Source organism: Daucus carota, chromosome 5 (genome assembly GCF_001625215.2).
Source record: "Daucus carota subsp. sativus chromosome 5, DH1 v3.0, whole genome shotgun sequence".
Taxonomy (NCBI): domain Eukaryota; kingdom Viridiplantae; phylum Streptophyta; class Magnoliopsida; order Apiales; family Apiaceae; genus Daucus; species Daucus carota.
The window spans coordinates 2,136,663-2,152,100 of NC_030385.2; the positions used below are offsets into that span (position 1 = coordinate 2,136,663).

General features: G+C 35.5%; 3 protein-coding genes across 5 annotated transcripts in view; all 3 read right to left on the reverse strand.

Moving 5' to 3' along the window:
• The window catches only part of LOC108223356 (probable protein phosphatase 2C 60), a 100,344-nt gene that overhangs the window by 20,474 nt on the left and 64,432 nt on the right, over nucleotides 1-15,438 (reverse strand). The gene's annotated exons all lie outside the window — the stretch shown is intronic.
• LOC108223856 (putative leucine-rich repeat receptor-like serine/threonine-protein kinase At2g24130) lies at nucleotides 1,641-5,291 on the reverse strand. Of its 2 annotated transcripts, XM_017398297.2 has the most exons (3): nucleotides 2,679-5,291; nucleotides 1,998-2,399; nucleotides 1,641-1,778 (listed from the first exon to the last, which is right to left on the reverse strand). In XM_017398297.2, exons 1-3 carry the CDS (start codon nucleotides 5,206-5,208, stop codon nucleotides 1,705-1,707), a joined length of 3,006 nt encoding a protein of 1,001 aa, XP_017253786.1. In that variant the 5' UTR covers nucleotides 5,209-5,291; the 3' UTR covers nucleotides 1,641-1,704. The 2 variants fall into 2 exon arrangements, with proteins under 2 accessions (XP_017253786.1, XP_017253787.1); XM_017398298.2 differs by lacking the exon at nucleotides 1,641-1,778 and having other exon boundaries at nucleotides 1,829-2,399.
• Nucleotides 5,078-14,412, reverse strand: LOC108220980 (pentatricopeptide repeat-containing protein At5g39680). Of its 2 annotated transcripts, XM_064093484.1 has the most exons (7): nucleotides 11,361-14,412; nucleotides 9,341-9,487; nucleotides 8,674-8,796; nucleotides 7,804-8,092; nucleotides 6,984-7,070; nucleotides 6,685-6,746; nucleotides 5,078-5,097 (listed from the first exon to the last, which is right to left on the reverse strand). In XM_064093484.1, the coding sequence occupies exon 1, from the start codon at nucleotides 14,211-14,213 to the stop codon at nucleotides 12,066-12,068; it is 2,148 nt and encodes a 715-aa protein (XP_063949554.1). In that variant the 5' UTR covers nucleotides 14,214-14,412; the 3' UTR covers nucleotides 5,078-5,097; nucleotides 6,685-6,746; nucleotides 6,984-7,070; nucleotides 7,804-8,092; nucleotides 8,674-8,796; nucleotides 9,341-9,487; nucleotides 11,361-12,065. The 2 variants fall into 2 exon arrangements, with proteins under 2 accessions (XP_063949554.1, XP_063949555.1); XM_064093485.1 differs by lacking the exons at nucleotides 5,078-5,097; nucleotides 6,685-6,746; nucleotides 6,984-7,070; nucleotides 7,804-8,092 and adding an exon at nucleotides 8,110-8,600.

Below are 15,438 nucleotides of genomic sequence, written 5' to 3' on the forward strand. Positions count from 1 at the left end.
ATTTTTTTTAAAGAGGAATTTGGTGATAACAAGATTTGGGGAGGCTTGTTGAATTAATGACGGTTGAGATGTCGTATAATGGAATAAGGTTTATGATTAGGTTTTGGCTGAGATCGAGATTACGATTTACTTACAAAATCAAATGAGCATTCGTTTTTAAAAAGGTCGTGCCTTGTCTTTAAATAATGTGCCTACGTACCTCATTTACAAGAATGAAGTCAGACGTATTACTTGAAAAAGTAATTCTTAGAAAATAAGTAATTAATCTAATCAAAATAGGTCTACGTTCCATCGATAAACCACCGCCTTGCCTTAGATCAGACAGGTACAGGCCGCTAAGTCAGACGTATTACTTGAAAAAGTATTTTTTTAGAAAATAAATAATCTAATCAAAATAGGTCTACGTTCCAGCGATAAACCACCGCCTTAGATCAGACAGGTACGGGCTGCTAAGACTTAACCTGGTCTAAGGAGCATGAGTGATGAAACCGGTGGGTTGATCCGACATTCCAATTTTGACATCCCGGTTCAGATCATGTGGACATCTCGTGAATCAGCTGTATAGATTAGTCCTTTATCCTTAATGAGGACGACACTAAGGTGGACCTGAGTCCAAGAATATAATCTTAATAGAACTCACCAGACGAGGCTTAGCATAAGGGAGTGTCACGTGAACAAAATGTGATGCCTTTCTTTGCGGGAAGGCTCAGAGGCGAGATTATAGCAAATAATAACAGAACTGATATTTGGACATAACACCTTTGCATCATTCCCTTTACGAAATGTTGAAAGTTTGAACATTATCAAAGACAAGACTGACGCGTGAGCGTGTTTAATTATAATCAAAACTATCATACCTCTAAGAACACTAGTTTGGAGAGTATGGATAGCTTGATGTAAAGAACTCTGATACAATAGTTCAACGACGAAAAATAATTGGTTTAAACCGAAGAACGAATCCTCAGTACTGCAGGGTATGATTTATAGTACCGGACGACCTAGAAGTTGCATGAGCAATAGTTAGAAATGACAAATGTAGTCGTAGTCACATTTTAAGTGTAAATTTAGCTCTTTACAATTCTGATAATACCGCAATTTTACGCTGAAACCAAGTTCACTTATCTGGTATTTCAAGATTCTGCTGTGAGTATTTCTTTTGCACACTTGTATAGTTGTATATTCGTTGATATGGTTCAAGGGTGAAACCAGTAAATTTTAGTAAATTTTACATATTTTTGGCCGAAATTAAGAGAGCAGGTGTCAGCACGTACGGTATCCGAGGGTCGAGTGTCCACTGAGATGAAATAAAGAGTCCAGTAACATAGACGGTGGTATCCTTCCTCATGCAATCATTATGATGATGTGCTGTAATTCACTTGTAAACCTTGATCATGGTTAATGCAGAACTACATGGAATACCTTTTGGTTGACATTTACCAAAGCCACTGTCTATTGGAAACAATTACAAGTACACATGTGAATATGCTTATACAGCTCCAGTGCTACCTCCTTCCTTGACTTCACAAGTTCTAAACCCTTTAAATCTGGGGACAAAGATCATAGGTGGAATTGATCATTACAATTTGAACTAAATTGTCACTGTGCTTTAGTTATCTTACGAGATTTCGATTGCAAATTAGTTATCTTGGTACTGGTATAACTTAGCATCATGTCAGTGACAGTAGTCGCAATCATGGCGCACCATCACCCACTTATTCTGTGCTCATTCGAGCTCGAGATGATACAGGAAAGCACTGGAAGATGGTCTTGTTCACACCCTATTTGACAAGACAAGACAAGAGGGAGTGCGATTTCAGATCCCAGGATCTAACTAAGAAGTAGCGGGAATTTGTTACTGTAATTTACTAATTTCATATTTATCAGTCCCCAGACAGTCTGAGTTTTTGATTCCACAAGTCAACTATGAGTAGAAATATGTTTCATAAAGAAAATAAATCTTTGTGCATGAGTATGTATTGGTGTCACCTAGTCATCACCTATAGTAGAAGATGACATTCCAAGAGAGGAGGCGAATGTCGCAGTGGTTTCCCCACCAAGGTATCTCTTCAGTCGATCCAAATCATCAGCAGCATCAAGCATTGTAGGCCTTGCAGAGGGGTTAGACTGGGTACAAAGAATACCTAGCTCAATCAATTCTCCTACAGCGACTTCCCACATTCTTTTCACTTCAGGGGACTGATTTTGAATAGCTCTCACCATATTAGAGTTTATTATTTTCTCCATCCTTCCATGATAGTGACTTTTTACCCATGTATGCAGGCTTAGACCTCCAGTAAACATATCATCTGTTGGCCTCTTTCTCGTCACCATCTCTAAAACCAGAACTCCGAAGCTGTAAACGTCTCCCTTGATGGAGGTGCCTGATCCAAATCCATACTCTGCATCAGGAAAAAAAAACAGGCAACTCTAAGTTAAGATTTTATTAAAGTTAATAAATCGGTTTACAGTTTATTTTTGTGCTGTGATAATCTGTTCAATATGAATATACAAGTAAAACATGTTACATGTAAATTAAACTGAAGTTCATTGTTGGTCGTCAAACTAGAGCATAGTGTTATTAAAATCTATTCTGAGGTTAGACATTTATGTATAAAATTCATCTTTATTCTTTCATGTTCTAAATGATAAGAGACATTATCAGATAAGACTTTATATACCTGGTGCAATATATCCTATAGTTCCGGATAACATATTTGCTGTAGAGTCACCCATATTCTCAATTACAGGAGCATTCCCTCCGATTGTCATAACCAACCTTGCTATGCCAAAATCAGAGACCAAAGCTGTCATGTCGTCATTGAGAAGAACGTTGCTGGGTTTAAGATCACAGTGGATTACCCTAACAGGAGAATGATGATGAAGATATGCCATACCTTCAGCAATATCACTGCAAATATTGACCATCTGAATAAGGTTCAAGTCTGAAGAATCAGAACGAAGGGTGGTGCCAGGATACTGGTACATACGACTCTCTAAGCTCCCATTCACCATATATGGAAGAACAAGAGCCTTGAAATCAGGTAAACTACAAGCTGTTATGATCCGAATGAGGTTTCTATGCCGAATCCTCCTAAGGACCTCACATTCTCGTGTAAAACTCTTTGTTGAATTACCAGTTTGTAATTGTAGAACTTTGACTGCCACTGCTATCCCATCTGGAAGAACTCCCTTATAGACACGTCCATAGCTGCCTGATCCAATCAAATTCTGCTCATTGAATCCTCCGGTAGCCTCTGAGAGTTGTTTATAAGGCATTCTTGGGAAATTGGGCATCAGCTCTGGCTCTGAATTTGTTTCTGTCTCAATTGTGGTTGTAGAAATTCTTCTTTGCACATGCCTGTATCCGAGCACACAGCATATGGTGGAGAAAAAAGCTGAGACAGATATGACAACACAGAATATAATCAAGAATACACGTGAATGAAAATAATGGTGTTCCTGATGGCATTTTTGAATTCCTGGCCCTCGCCCACAGATATGTTCGTTGCCTAGGAAAGAGAGGTTTGTAGCAGTGTCAAAGAATCCACCTGAGGGAAGCTTTCCAGTAAAGTTGTTATATGAAAAATTGAGAAATGTAAGACTTCTGATATTACTTAAACTCGCCGGGATTGCTCCAGTTATGCTGTTGTTGGAAACATCAAAAGCTTCAAGGTTTTTAAGATCACCCAAGGATTCTGGAAGTTGGCCAACAAGGAAATTCTTTGAGAAATTCAATATCCTCACGGCAATGCAACTCGATAACTGAGGGAATATATGTCCACTCAGGTTATTCGCTGAGAGATCGATCTCTAGTACATTTACTAACTTACTCAGTCCAATTGGCAAAGGACCCTGTAGGTAGTTATGTGAAAGATTCAGATACATCCTGATCTCGCTTATAGCTGATATTTGTGGAGGAATAATTCCTGTCAACTTGTTGTAGGACAAGTCTAGCTTGTCCAGATCTCTGCATTGCCCTAAGCTTGGAGGTATCTCTCCAGAAAGGTTGTTGTTGTTAAGGAACAGAAAAATTAATTTATCCAAATTTCCCAAATTCTCAGGAATTGTACCAGATAAATTGTTGTGTGACAAATCCAGAAGACCAAGTCGACGCAATTGTCCTAGTGCTGCTGGAATCTCACCAGTGAAGTCATTGTATGATAACGACAGCTGCTCCAAGTTCTTCATCCGGCTTATTTCTGGAGAAATAGTTCCATTCAAAAGATTGGATGTCAAATTGAGCTGTGAAAGATTCCAAAGATTTCCCACTGCAGGAGGAATTGATCCAAATATCTGATTCTCTTGTAGCAACACGATATTTACCGTGGTACTGAGCCTTCCAATAGAACTAGGCAAACTTCCTCCGAGGCCCATACCAGCAAGTTCAATCTCCCTCAATCTAGTGCAGTTTGCAAGTGCAGCAAAGAATGGGTCTAGATTAGTGTTGTTGTTGTGACTGATCATGTTGTTATATGACAAGTGAAGAAAGTTCAGGCTAGGTAGCTGTGCCATTACTTGGCCAGGTAATTCACCTGACAGATGATTGTACTCTAAATCCAAATTATACATGGCTGATAAATTGGATAAAGAGGAGGGTATCTCTCCTGTAAATTGATTATTATACAAATTGAGATTCCACAGATATGGGCACTTACCAATATCTGATGGGATGGTTCCTATAAGGAGGTTGTGGGAGAGGTCTACATTTTTCAATGAAGTGCAGTTTGAGAACAAGGAAGGTGGAAGAGTACCGGTTAAGTTGTTCTCTGCGAGGGTAAGTAGAATAAGTTTGGAAAAAGAAGAGAAGGAATCCGGTACTGAGCCGTGCAAGTTGTTTCCATCCAGCTGGAGAACTTGAAGCCTGGTGAGATTAAGAAGAAACGGTGATAAAAGCCCAACAAGTCCTTTGTCGATGAGAACTAGTTTGTGAACGCGATGACGCTTTTTGTTGCACCTGACTCCAGTAAAGTTGCATACATCCACCAGCTCATTCCAGTTTGCAAGCGTGGAATGCGGATCAGCTGAAATAGTCCTCTTGAATTCCATAAGTGCCGCTCTATCACTTTCCAATGAATGGTGATAGTGATCTCCAGAAACCTGCCCCAATGTTGCAAGAATCAGATAATGGAGCAGTAAAAGGTACATGTTTCTCATAGAACTTATGGTGCCGGATTTGAGAGGTCTAATGATAGCTTTTCTCGTGTTCATAGTGACCTAAAAGTTCATGCTTAGAAAAAACACTCACACACTATCTCTTTTTCTAATATGCATGTTCGCGAAAAAAGAAGGTCTACTGAGCTACGAGCCTACGACTTGTGAAAGAACTATATCAAAAATTCATATGAACTATAAACTGTGAATGAAGTACAGTTTGTTGATGTGCAATGAAGATGAGAAATGATGTGAGGTTTTCAACTATAAAGATAATCAATTGGAAGACAAGGAAAGCGATGGAACTACATCAGGCATAGTGTCCATTACACCCAATTACAGCTCCTGCAGATTGTATTGTGAGTTTTTGTGGCATGCAATATAGGATAAAGCTTAGAGCATAGAGGTAAACAATTTGTATAGTCAATGCATATAAATCATTGTGTGCAAGAAAATGTTGAAGAATGTGAATCTTAAATAGTACTCTCTCTTTTGTCTTTTTCCCCTAAAATTAATATTCTATACGGGTCCGGGTTCGGGTCTATGACAAGTAATAAACAACCCACTATCAAGAACTGCTTACTAATTTTCCTTATTTCCGAACTTGCAGATATTTAAAACAAATTTATTCATCAAAAAAAAAATGTTGGCTGGCATTGTGAAACTGAGAAACTCATGTAGCCTACTAAATTAAGAGTGGATTGGTTGAGACTTGAGAGTTTGGACCTCATGCATTAATCTTCAAAAGCTCCCTCCTTTTTACTTTTAAGTTAATTATAAAAATAGAATTTTCTCTTTGCTTTTGATTTCCAGTAAAAGTGTTTCACTAGTGTGCTATGCCACTTTGGTAAGTGTAGTGGCACGCGACTTTATCAGACAATCTAGTAATTAAATAAACTGAAGTTTAATATCTGCGAATCTACTTAAAAGTATAAGATTAGGCAACTTGGGCAATTGATTTGTAACCAACAAATAAAATAACTGAACAATGTTTGTTTACTTACCGAAATTGTAAGGTGCGGTTGAGCATGCCAGATTTATTATTAATTTTTATCAGCGTAATCATTAAAACCAAGTACTAAACACTATAGAAAGTAAAAGAGAGACTTTAGTCGGCAATTCTTTTGACGTCGTAGATAAAAAAACGTGTCTTAGGTTTCCTTAAAGGTTAGTCCTAGGGATGTTTTCTCCAAAAGTTGATCGTAGTGATGCACCGTAACTTTCACGAAGCAGGAGGAAATTTTAATCTCCTATAGTCGACAATGATATTGAAACTGAACGACGTAATCCGGTAGTTCCATAATGCTAGCTTTGCTTTAGCAAATTGATGTATAGTCGAGAATTCAATACTCTAATGGAATATGGATATAAAAATTCTATAATTGATGGTTTACATGTTAGGGTTCCTGACATGAGATTATTGCAACCATCTACCAACGATTTTGTTTCCCTCTCGAAGGCATTAAATCTAAACTTTTGATGTGAATGCAGGGGACTACAATGTCTACTGGCCATTAATTCTAGGATTTTTACCTTCCAGAAGAAAAAAACCGCTGATAAAATTTGCCAATAATCGATGAGGGTGGATCAATTGCCTACATGTTATTTCAAAAAGGTTATCCTAATGTACCTGCTTATTACATATTCATAATTCAATCAAGAAAGAACTATCAGTATCAGATTTAAAATTTTTATGAGCATAATGGACTGATTAAGTCATTAACCTGAAATGATAGCAAATTGAACATAAAGGCTTTCTGGTGCATTTATATATATGTCAGCAGCATCATTAGAATTTAGGGCATTAGCAACAACATAAAGTAGGAACTTACAGCCACACACGGAGCACGACCTACCGAGTCAGCAAACATCAGCCAAAGAATAAACCCAGTTTCACATTCTTTCGAATTTCAAGGAGCCTACAATCCAACAAGCTAATATGGTTAATTAAGATTGGGTCTCCACTCTCAAGATCATATCCACATATTTTTTTTTTTGAGAAAATAGGCACAAAGCCACTACAGCAGGCACAGATCCAATTACAGTGATAGACAATAATGGGATATTTAACGGCATAGTAACATCAAGCAATTTTTATCTGACATCTTAAAGTATAAAATAAAAAGGTTGTCATATACAAACAACCTTGCAATTATACAAAGACACGACACGCTCCATTCACATGTGCTAGATGATTAAAACAAAACCAAAGACAAGAAAACATATTATGTTTACAGAAGTTAGTTTATCTGTGTCAGGCAAGTATATCTGTATCTGTTCATAATATACGCCCTCTGCATTCAAATAAGAGTCGTTTTAGACTTTTTTTAGAAGCTATTTCTTATGTTTCAAACTCGTGTTTCATTATGTAAAAAATGCATAATTTACGAAATATGACACACTCCTATTTATTAAGTTTTTGACAAACAACAAAAAGAATTATTTTTCCAGTAGCATCTACTGACATTTTCTAAGTAAAGGCATATGTTTCTTGAGCAAAAAATCTATACAACTCTCGTTTGAAAACACAGGGAGTAGTGTTTATTCTAAGTATCAGATAATAGGGATTGACAAATGTCATTTTGCTATATGAATTTCTTATGTTTTCAGTATCTAACAGGCAGTTATTAGAGCATTTGATAGATCTCTTGCCTGCCACACTGCCAAATTGAACTTGCAAGGCAAATCAGTCACTATATAAAAATCATGCCAAGTCCTCTCCAAAATAATGTCCATAGTTTCAAACTTCAAAAGAAGTACACTTTGTCAAGGTCGGTTGCACTAATATAATTTAAGGATAATTCAGAGAAGAGACTACATATAAGAAAACCTTTTTTGACAATTTAAAGGCAGATCTACTAGCAAGCAGATTCTCCTTGAGTTCTTCATACAACAATACCGACCCATTACAAGGTACTCCGAGGCCTTTAGCATATAAAATCTGTAAATTAAAGCACACGGATACAACAATGTGTTTGTCAAATACTCAAAACAGAGAAAACTAGCATATGAGGTACTCCGAGGCCTTCAGCATATAAAATATGTAAATTAAAGCACACGGATACAAAAATGTGTTCGACACACTCCTATTTATTAAGTTTTTGACAAACAACAAAAAGAATTATTTTTCCAGTAGCATCTACTGACATTTTCTAAGTAAAGGCATATGTTTCTTGAGCAAAAAATCTATACAACTCTTATTTGAAATCACAGGGAGTAGTGTTTATTCTAAGTATCAGATAATAGGGATTGACAAGTGTCATTTTGCTATATGGATTTCTTATGTTTTCAGTATCTGACAGGCAGTTATTAGAGCATTTAATAGATCTCTTGCCTGCCACACTGCCAAATTGAACTTGCAAGGCAAATCAGTCACTATATAAAAATCATGCCAAGTCCTCTCCAAAATAATGTCGAGTCCTCTCCAAAATAATGTCCATAATTTCAAACTTCAAAAGAAGTACACTTTGTCATGGTCGGTTGCACTAATATAATTTAAGGAAAATTCAGAGAAGAGACTACCTATAAGAAAACCTTTTTTGACAATTCAAAGGCAGATCTACTAGCAAGCAGATTCTCCTTGAGTTCTTCGTTCAACAATACCGACCCATTACAAGGTACTCCGAGGCCTTTAGCATATAAAATCTGTAAATTAAAGCACACGGATACAACAATGTGTTTGTCAAATACTCAAATCAGAGAAAATTAAATAAGCTTGCACCCTGATCCATATAATGTAGAAACTAAATTGTATCCGCTTGGAAGGGAAAGAGTGACCATCCAATTTGGAATCGGACAGGATGAAGCTAAACTTGGACAAAGGAATGGAAGAATGAACAAATACTTGTACGCACATGGCCAAAAAATTATATCAATATTACTAATTCTGCATACTATGCACAAGTAGTGAATATGTTTCTATGACACGGAAACTGTTGATAATAAAATCCAAGTACTATGACATTTCGGTCATTGGCCACCAGCACTACCTATGTGCCATGTTAGCTAGTTGCTAAATCGCATGTGTGAAAAATTTAAGTCACCACATTTCTTGGTAATTATTGCTTAAACATCATTAAGTCAAAATTAAGAGTATTTTAAGCTGAACCCCATGAAATGCATGTGTGACGCCTCAAGTAAAGATAAGCCTCATAAGCTACCAAGTCTAACATGGGTATAACGTATTTACCAGGCACATCTGTTCATAATTACATTTCATCCCCCATTCTTCTGTTTTCAAGTTGCCTCTCCTTCAGTGGACCAGGGTGGATGTCAGATTTATCGCATAGTAGCAGTTGCATATAACTTCACACCAAGAAACTTATCTTGACCTTTCCTGCAGATGACCAAGAACTATAAATGATACACAGACATTAGACCAAAGATGGAAACCAACCATTCTCAATATACTGATGCTACTTAAAATAGTACTCCCTCCGTCCCCCGGGATAGTATACATAGGGGGACGGGGATGCGGCACGGACTTTAATGCTCCTGTAAAGTATAGTTGCACAATTTATTTTTAAAATTTTCTTTTTCTGAATTAAAGTTTGGATGTTAAATTTTTATTCAGAAAAAAAAAAATCTAGAAAATAAGTTACAGAATATATTTTATAAGAGCATTGAAATGCGTGTCGAACAGTTGAAAAGAAACGTATAGAATTAAACGGGACAAAGGGAGTAATCCAGTACGTGCATAGGTAAGTACCTATACCTAATCTGCCCAGGTGATTTACCTTTAGGCAAACTACAGAAAGGAAATTGATTGCTATTCGTAAGACTATATTTTTAGCGGTTACGGGTTTCCCTAAGTTCATAGATCCACTAATCTTTAACCTATACTTGAACTCTTTAAGTAAGATGTGAGTTTTACATATTTATCAAAAATCAATCCAGCAGTTACAGGGATAATGGTTCCTGTGCTAATCAACTTCAAACCACATGAACGTTATGCAGTCGGTGAGATGTGTAATCATTGAAATATAGCAATAATTTCATTCCAGGGAAATGGTCAATTCATACCTCTCGATCATCCTAAGAATGCAAGTAAAATAAAATGTAAAATTCAACAAGAACTACCTAAATCAGGAAATACTAATTCAGTCACATCTAGGTTTTCCAGCATCAATCAGTGAATCCAACAAGAACCTTATGACCTTTGGCTCTTAATAAGTACTCCCTCCGTCCCAAATTAACTGTCCTGTTTGACTTTTTGGTGGTCAATTTGGCCCAATTTTGACTGAAAATTAAAAATTATTCTTTTACAATTTTACAAAAATAAAAAATATATTTTAAAATAGATTTGATAATCTTTTCAATGATATATTTTTCATAATTTTATTCAATTATTTAATATACATATTTTTCAGTCAAAGTCGAGTCAAATTGACCATGAAAAAGTCAAATAAGACAGTTAATTTGGGACGGAGGGAGTAACATACTGATGACACTTGACTTTTTGAATGGAATTCAACTATATAAATGCAAGGTCATACTCAGCATTACAGATACATATTAGATAAGCAAATGAAACCATGCCAAAGTTAAAACAGTCTTTGGTTCTTTAAGATAATAAACCTTGTTTTATAGTTGTATAAGATAATAACGGACAGAGAAGGATACCTTATGAGTCCAGTACATTAACGTCCAACTGCTGAGACATATAACTGATTCAGGGGAGAGTTTTTAAAAAATCTTAAATAAGGCCAAACTTAAGTCCTAATTTATAGACTACATACTGTTAAACTTTTTTTTGGTAAGGTACATACTATTAAACTTTAAAGAATGTTAGACGACATGAAATTAATTGCATGTATGAACATGTTCCAGGCACCCACAAAAAATATTGTATACATAGACATGATTCTGATGTAGAAGTTGCGAAATACTAAGAACATTTGAAAGACAATTTGGAATAAGCAATGTTAGCCAAATTTACAGAATGTTTCACACAACAAAAACCAAAGAAATGAAAGGTAGAAATTTATATGTGTGTCCAAGATTCCCTTGTATGCACTGATTCGACACTTTTATAGCATAAAACCATTGAAAAATATAAGTAAATCTATAGTTTATAAATCAGTTTCAACAACACCCAAATATTGGAAACACCTACATTTTTAAACTGTCATGATTTGTATACTTGATTATGCAAATCTTCATTTTCATTTGAATACATTATTTACAATTACCAAAACATTGTTAGTTACCAGTAGGAATTGTGACTGCAACCGGGTCAGCAGTATTGTAGTTGTCAGAACAAGCGTACTGATTGCATGATTAAATTCGAACCAGTTCTGGCGCTATTAGTGTCCACACTCTTTTGGATATTCAATGCAAATACCATCATTCCTCCCTTCTTTAGACCCATTAAGAAACAGATTCTTCTCAAGACACAAAGCCATCATCCTCTGAGAAAAAGGACCAACTGAGGCATCCTGATTCACATCCAAACCTCCTCAAATTCCTAAGTCTCGTCAACATTAACCAAACCCTTCGAAGAAGAAGGATTCAAGAGCATCTACGCCGTCAAATGGAACATAAGCTTCCTCATGGAACACCCCTTCAAGAATTTCTCACTCGCTTCATATTTCGAATCCCAAGCTCTTCACCAATCCTTTGAAGAGCATCTGCAATATCATTCTATACACACTTTCCCTGCTTTTGGGCCGATAAATTTTTATCTGATTCACAAGCTATTATTTTTCAGGAATACATTAACAATGTGGCACTGCTCTTTTAGAACTTTTGATTTCTTGTCCTATCCGTTTGATCCATGTACACATTTCAGTAAAACGCTTCATTCACAGATCAAAGTAAAACCAAAGGAATAAAGTGCTGCTCACCAATTATATATATATATATATATATATATATATATATATATATATATATATATATATATATATATATAGTCACCAGTAATCTTGGCAGGAACAATTTCCATCTCGAAAAGAATGGAAACGATTGACATCTCTTACAATTATTAGTCTATTTGTAACCTTAGAGATAAGCTTAATAGCGGAATGACAGTCACTGCACATTCGCAAATTCTTGATAACACGAATAGGTGCATCAGGAGGTGTTTTCAACAGAGCATATGCTATAGCTAGCTTCTCACTATGAAAACTGAGATACTCTTCCTTCTGTTCTGCCTCAACATCATGAAATACAGTGGCAATATCTGGCACATATCCCAACAGTGTAATCTTATTTAAAAGATCTTTTACCTTTTCATGAATCTGTTTCAACTCAGGGTGGCTTTTGTCATCTGAAACAAAGACACAAGTATTGTTTCTTATCTCTGTCCAACTCAATCCAGGCTCTTTCTTTATGTTTCTTTCCCTCATTAACTTGCGAATATTTGCAACTCCATCCCACCTCTTTGCCTTTGCATGCATATTAGATAACAAAGTATATGTGCCCACATCATCAGGGTACATTTGCAACACAATATTTGCTATTTGTTTTCCAAGATCATAATTTTTATGTACATGACAAGCGTTCAGCAAAGTACGCCACGCAACAACATCCCAATTGACCAGAGTAAACCTTATAAAATTTTCAGCTTCAAGCAGCAGTCCAGCCTTGCTCAAAAGCCCAACAATACAAGTATAGTGCTCCAACCCAGGTTCAATACCCATTTGATTCATCAATTGTTGCAAATAATAGAATCCTTCTTGTACTTGACCAAGATGTCCACAAGCAGAGAGAACTCCGACAAAAGTTATATTGTTAGGTTTTATTTTTGCAGCTAACATGTCATTGAAAAGAGATAAAGCTTCGTTACCTAGCCCATGATGACAATATGCTGAAATAATCGAGTTCCAAGAAATAATATCTCGATTTATCATCTCCGTAAACACTTTATTAGCATGACCAACAAATCCAGCCTTTGAGTACATGTTAATCAAAGCATTACCAACAATAACATGACCCTTAAACCCTAACTTCTCAGTATAAGCATGCAATGAAGTCCCATAACCCAATGCTGATAGACTGGCACTAGCATTTAATACAACAGCAAAGGTGTAATCATTTGGTTCAACATCCTCAAGTTCCATATCTAAGAAAAGCGACAATGTTTCCTCAAAGCAATCATTCTGTAAGTAGGCTGCCATTATTGTTGTCCATGAGCCAACATTTCGAGTATTCAACGAATCAAAAACTTTTCTTGCATATGATATTTTGCCACATTTTCCATACATGTCCATCAGCGAACTAGTGACATAAAAACCAAATTCACCGCTGTTCTTTAATAAGTGATTGTGAACTTGCATACCCATATTTGCATCCTTAATACGAGCACAAAGAGCAAATATATTTATATATGTAACTTCATCCCATGCCTTATACTCCGCAACTATCCTATTTAAAACACCCAACGCTTCATTCATATATCCGTGATCCAAAAGTCCACTTATTATCGAATTATAGGTAACAATATCCGAACCAGGGATGGAATACAAAACTCCCATAGCCCCGCCAAGATCAGAACACATGGAATACATTCTCACAAGTGCATTTTTCACATACTGATAAAAAACAAGCCCACTCTTCAAACCAAGACAATGACATTGCTGTCCCTCGAAAAGCATCCCTTTACAAGCCGATAAAGCAGTCGATAATATATACTCATTCGGACGGATACCATCCACCAAACCCATATTTCTAAACAGTTTAAGAACCTGAAAACCACCCCCAGTTTGCAAAAACCCCATCATAAGTGAACTCCAAGACACTATATTCCTCTGGGGCATTTCATCAAACAGGTTCTGCGCAACCCTAATTTCACCGCATTTCGAGTAAAAATTTATCAAAGAATTCATCAAAACCACATTGTTGCTTTGCTCATTGAGCTGGCTTGATGTGATCAAATGGGCATGAATAATTTTGCCAAAGATGAGATTCTTAGTATCAGCTGCATTTTTAAGGTACTGGATAGTGTCTTCAAATGAAAAAGGTTGTAATAAGAGTACATTATTATTAATGTTAACGGACATTGAAGTGGCTTTTAAGTTGAGAAGTGCACGGAAGCGTGACGAGGTCGTTTGTGCGCGCATTTAGTTGTCTTGTCGCGCGCATTCCCTTCCTTCGAGTTGTGTGTGTATGTACAGTGTTTGTATATATATGAGAAATAGGGTTTGTATTACAGAAGAGTGGGGGTGAAGAAATTGCTAAATAGTTGTAACGAGTTTGAATAATTGAAATCAAATCAAGGAGTAAACGAGCACGCACCGGCGCGCCTTTGATCCTCCATTTTCGTTCATTCCGAATTTTTTTAGTAATAAATTAATAAAATCAATACTATTTATGTATTTATTGACAAGCATGATCTATTTTAATAAAACAGAAAAAGTACCAAATATCAAGTATCAAAAATATCAAAATTTGATCATCATATTTAATTATTTTTATTATTATATTTTTATTAAAAGTATTATACTTCTGTTCAACGTCATAATTCAACACTTTATAACATTTATGGAAGAGAATTACTATCTCAAGAGAATAAAATGTTTTAATTTAGAAATTAACTTTATAAAATTTTTATTTTATAAATATTATGAATTAATTCTATAAATTTATTAATTTTACAAAATCATACCAATTAAAATGAGTTAAATGCATAAATTTTGATATTTAACATGTGCTCATGAACACTATATAAATATGTTCAGATAATGTAATCAAATAAAAAAATATTATAATTATAATAAATAATATTCCTTTTAACGGTAAATAATAAACTTTTAAAAAATATTTAAATCCATGCTTGACACGGTCATAAACTAGTAAATTAAATATTTTATTAATTTATAAATTTCTATACTTAAGTGATAGTTGTAAGATAATTTTTTTTAAAAAATCTGGTTATATGGAAAATATTACGATACACATTAGGAAGTTGATTACGTGATCTTAATATTTTATTAAAGAGTCTCGAATGTCTGAAAATATAATAATTCAGATGAAAAATATAGAAAAATATAGAAAATATTTTTTATAAACTAAATAAAAGTCATAAATGGATAGACATCGAAAAAGTAAGACATTTCTTTTCCCCAAAGAAATGGCTCCAGAATGATACAGAGGATGTGAGCCGGGTCCGTGGGGATGCATATTGATGGGAGAATGGATGGAGGAAAACAATCACAATACTCTAGCCAGTATTAATTTCGTTAAAATGGATTTCAATTAACAGCCTTTTTAGAATTTGGTTGTTGTCCCAAAATAAGTGATTTTTTCTTGTTTTCGTGAACTATTTGGTAGGTGAATTTCAATTCT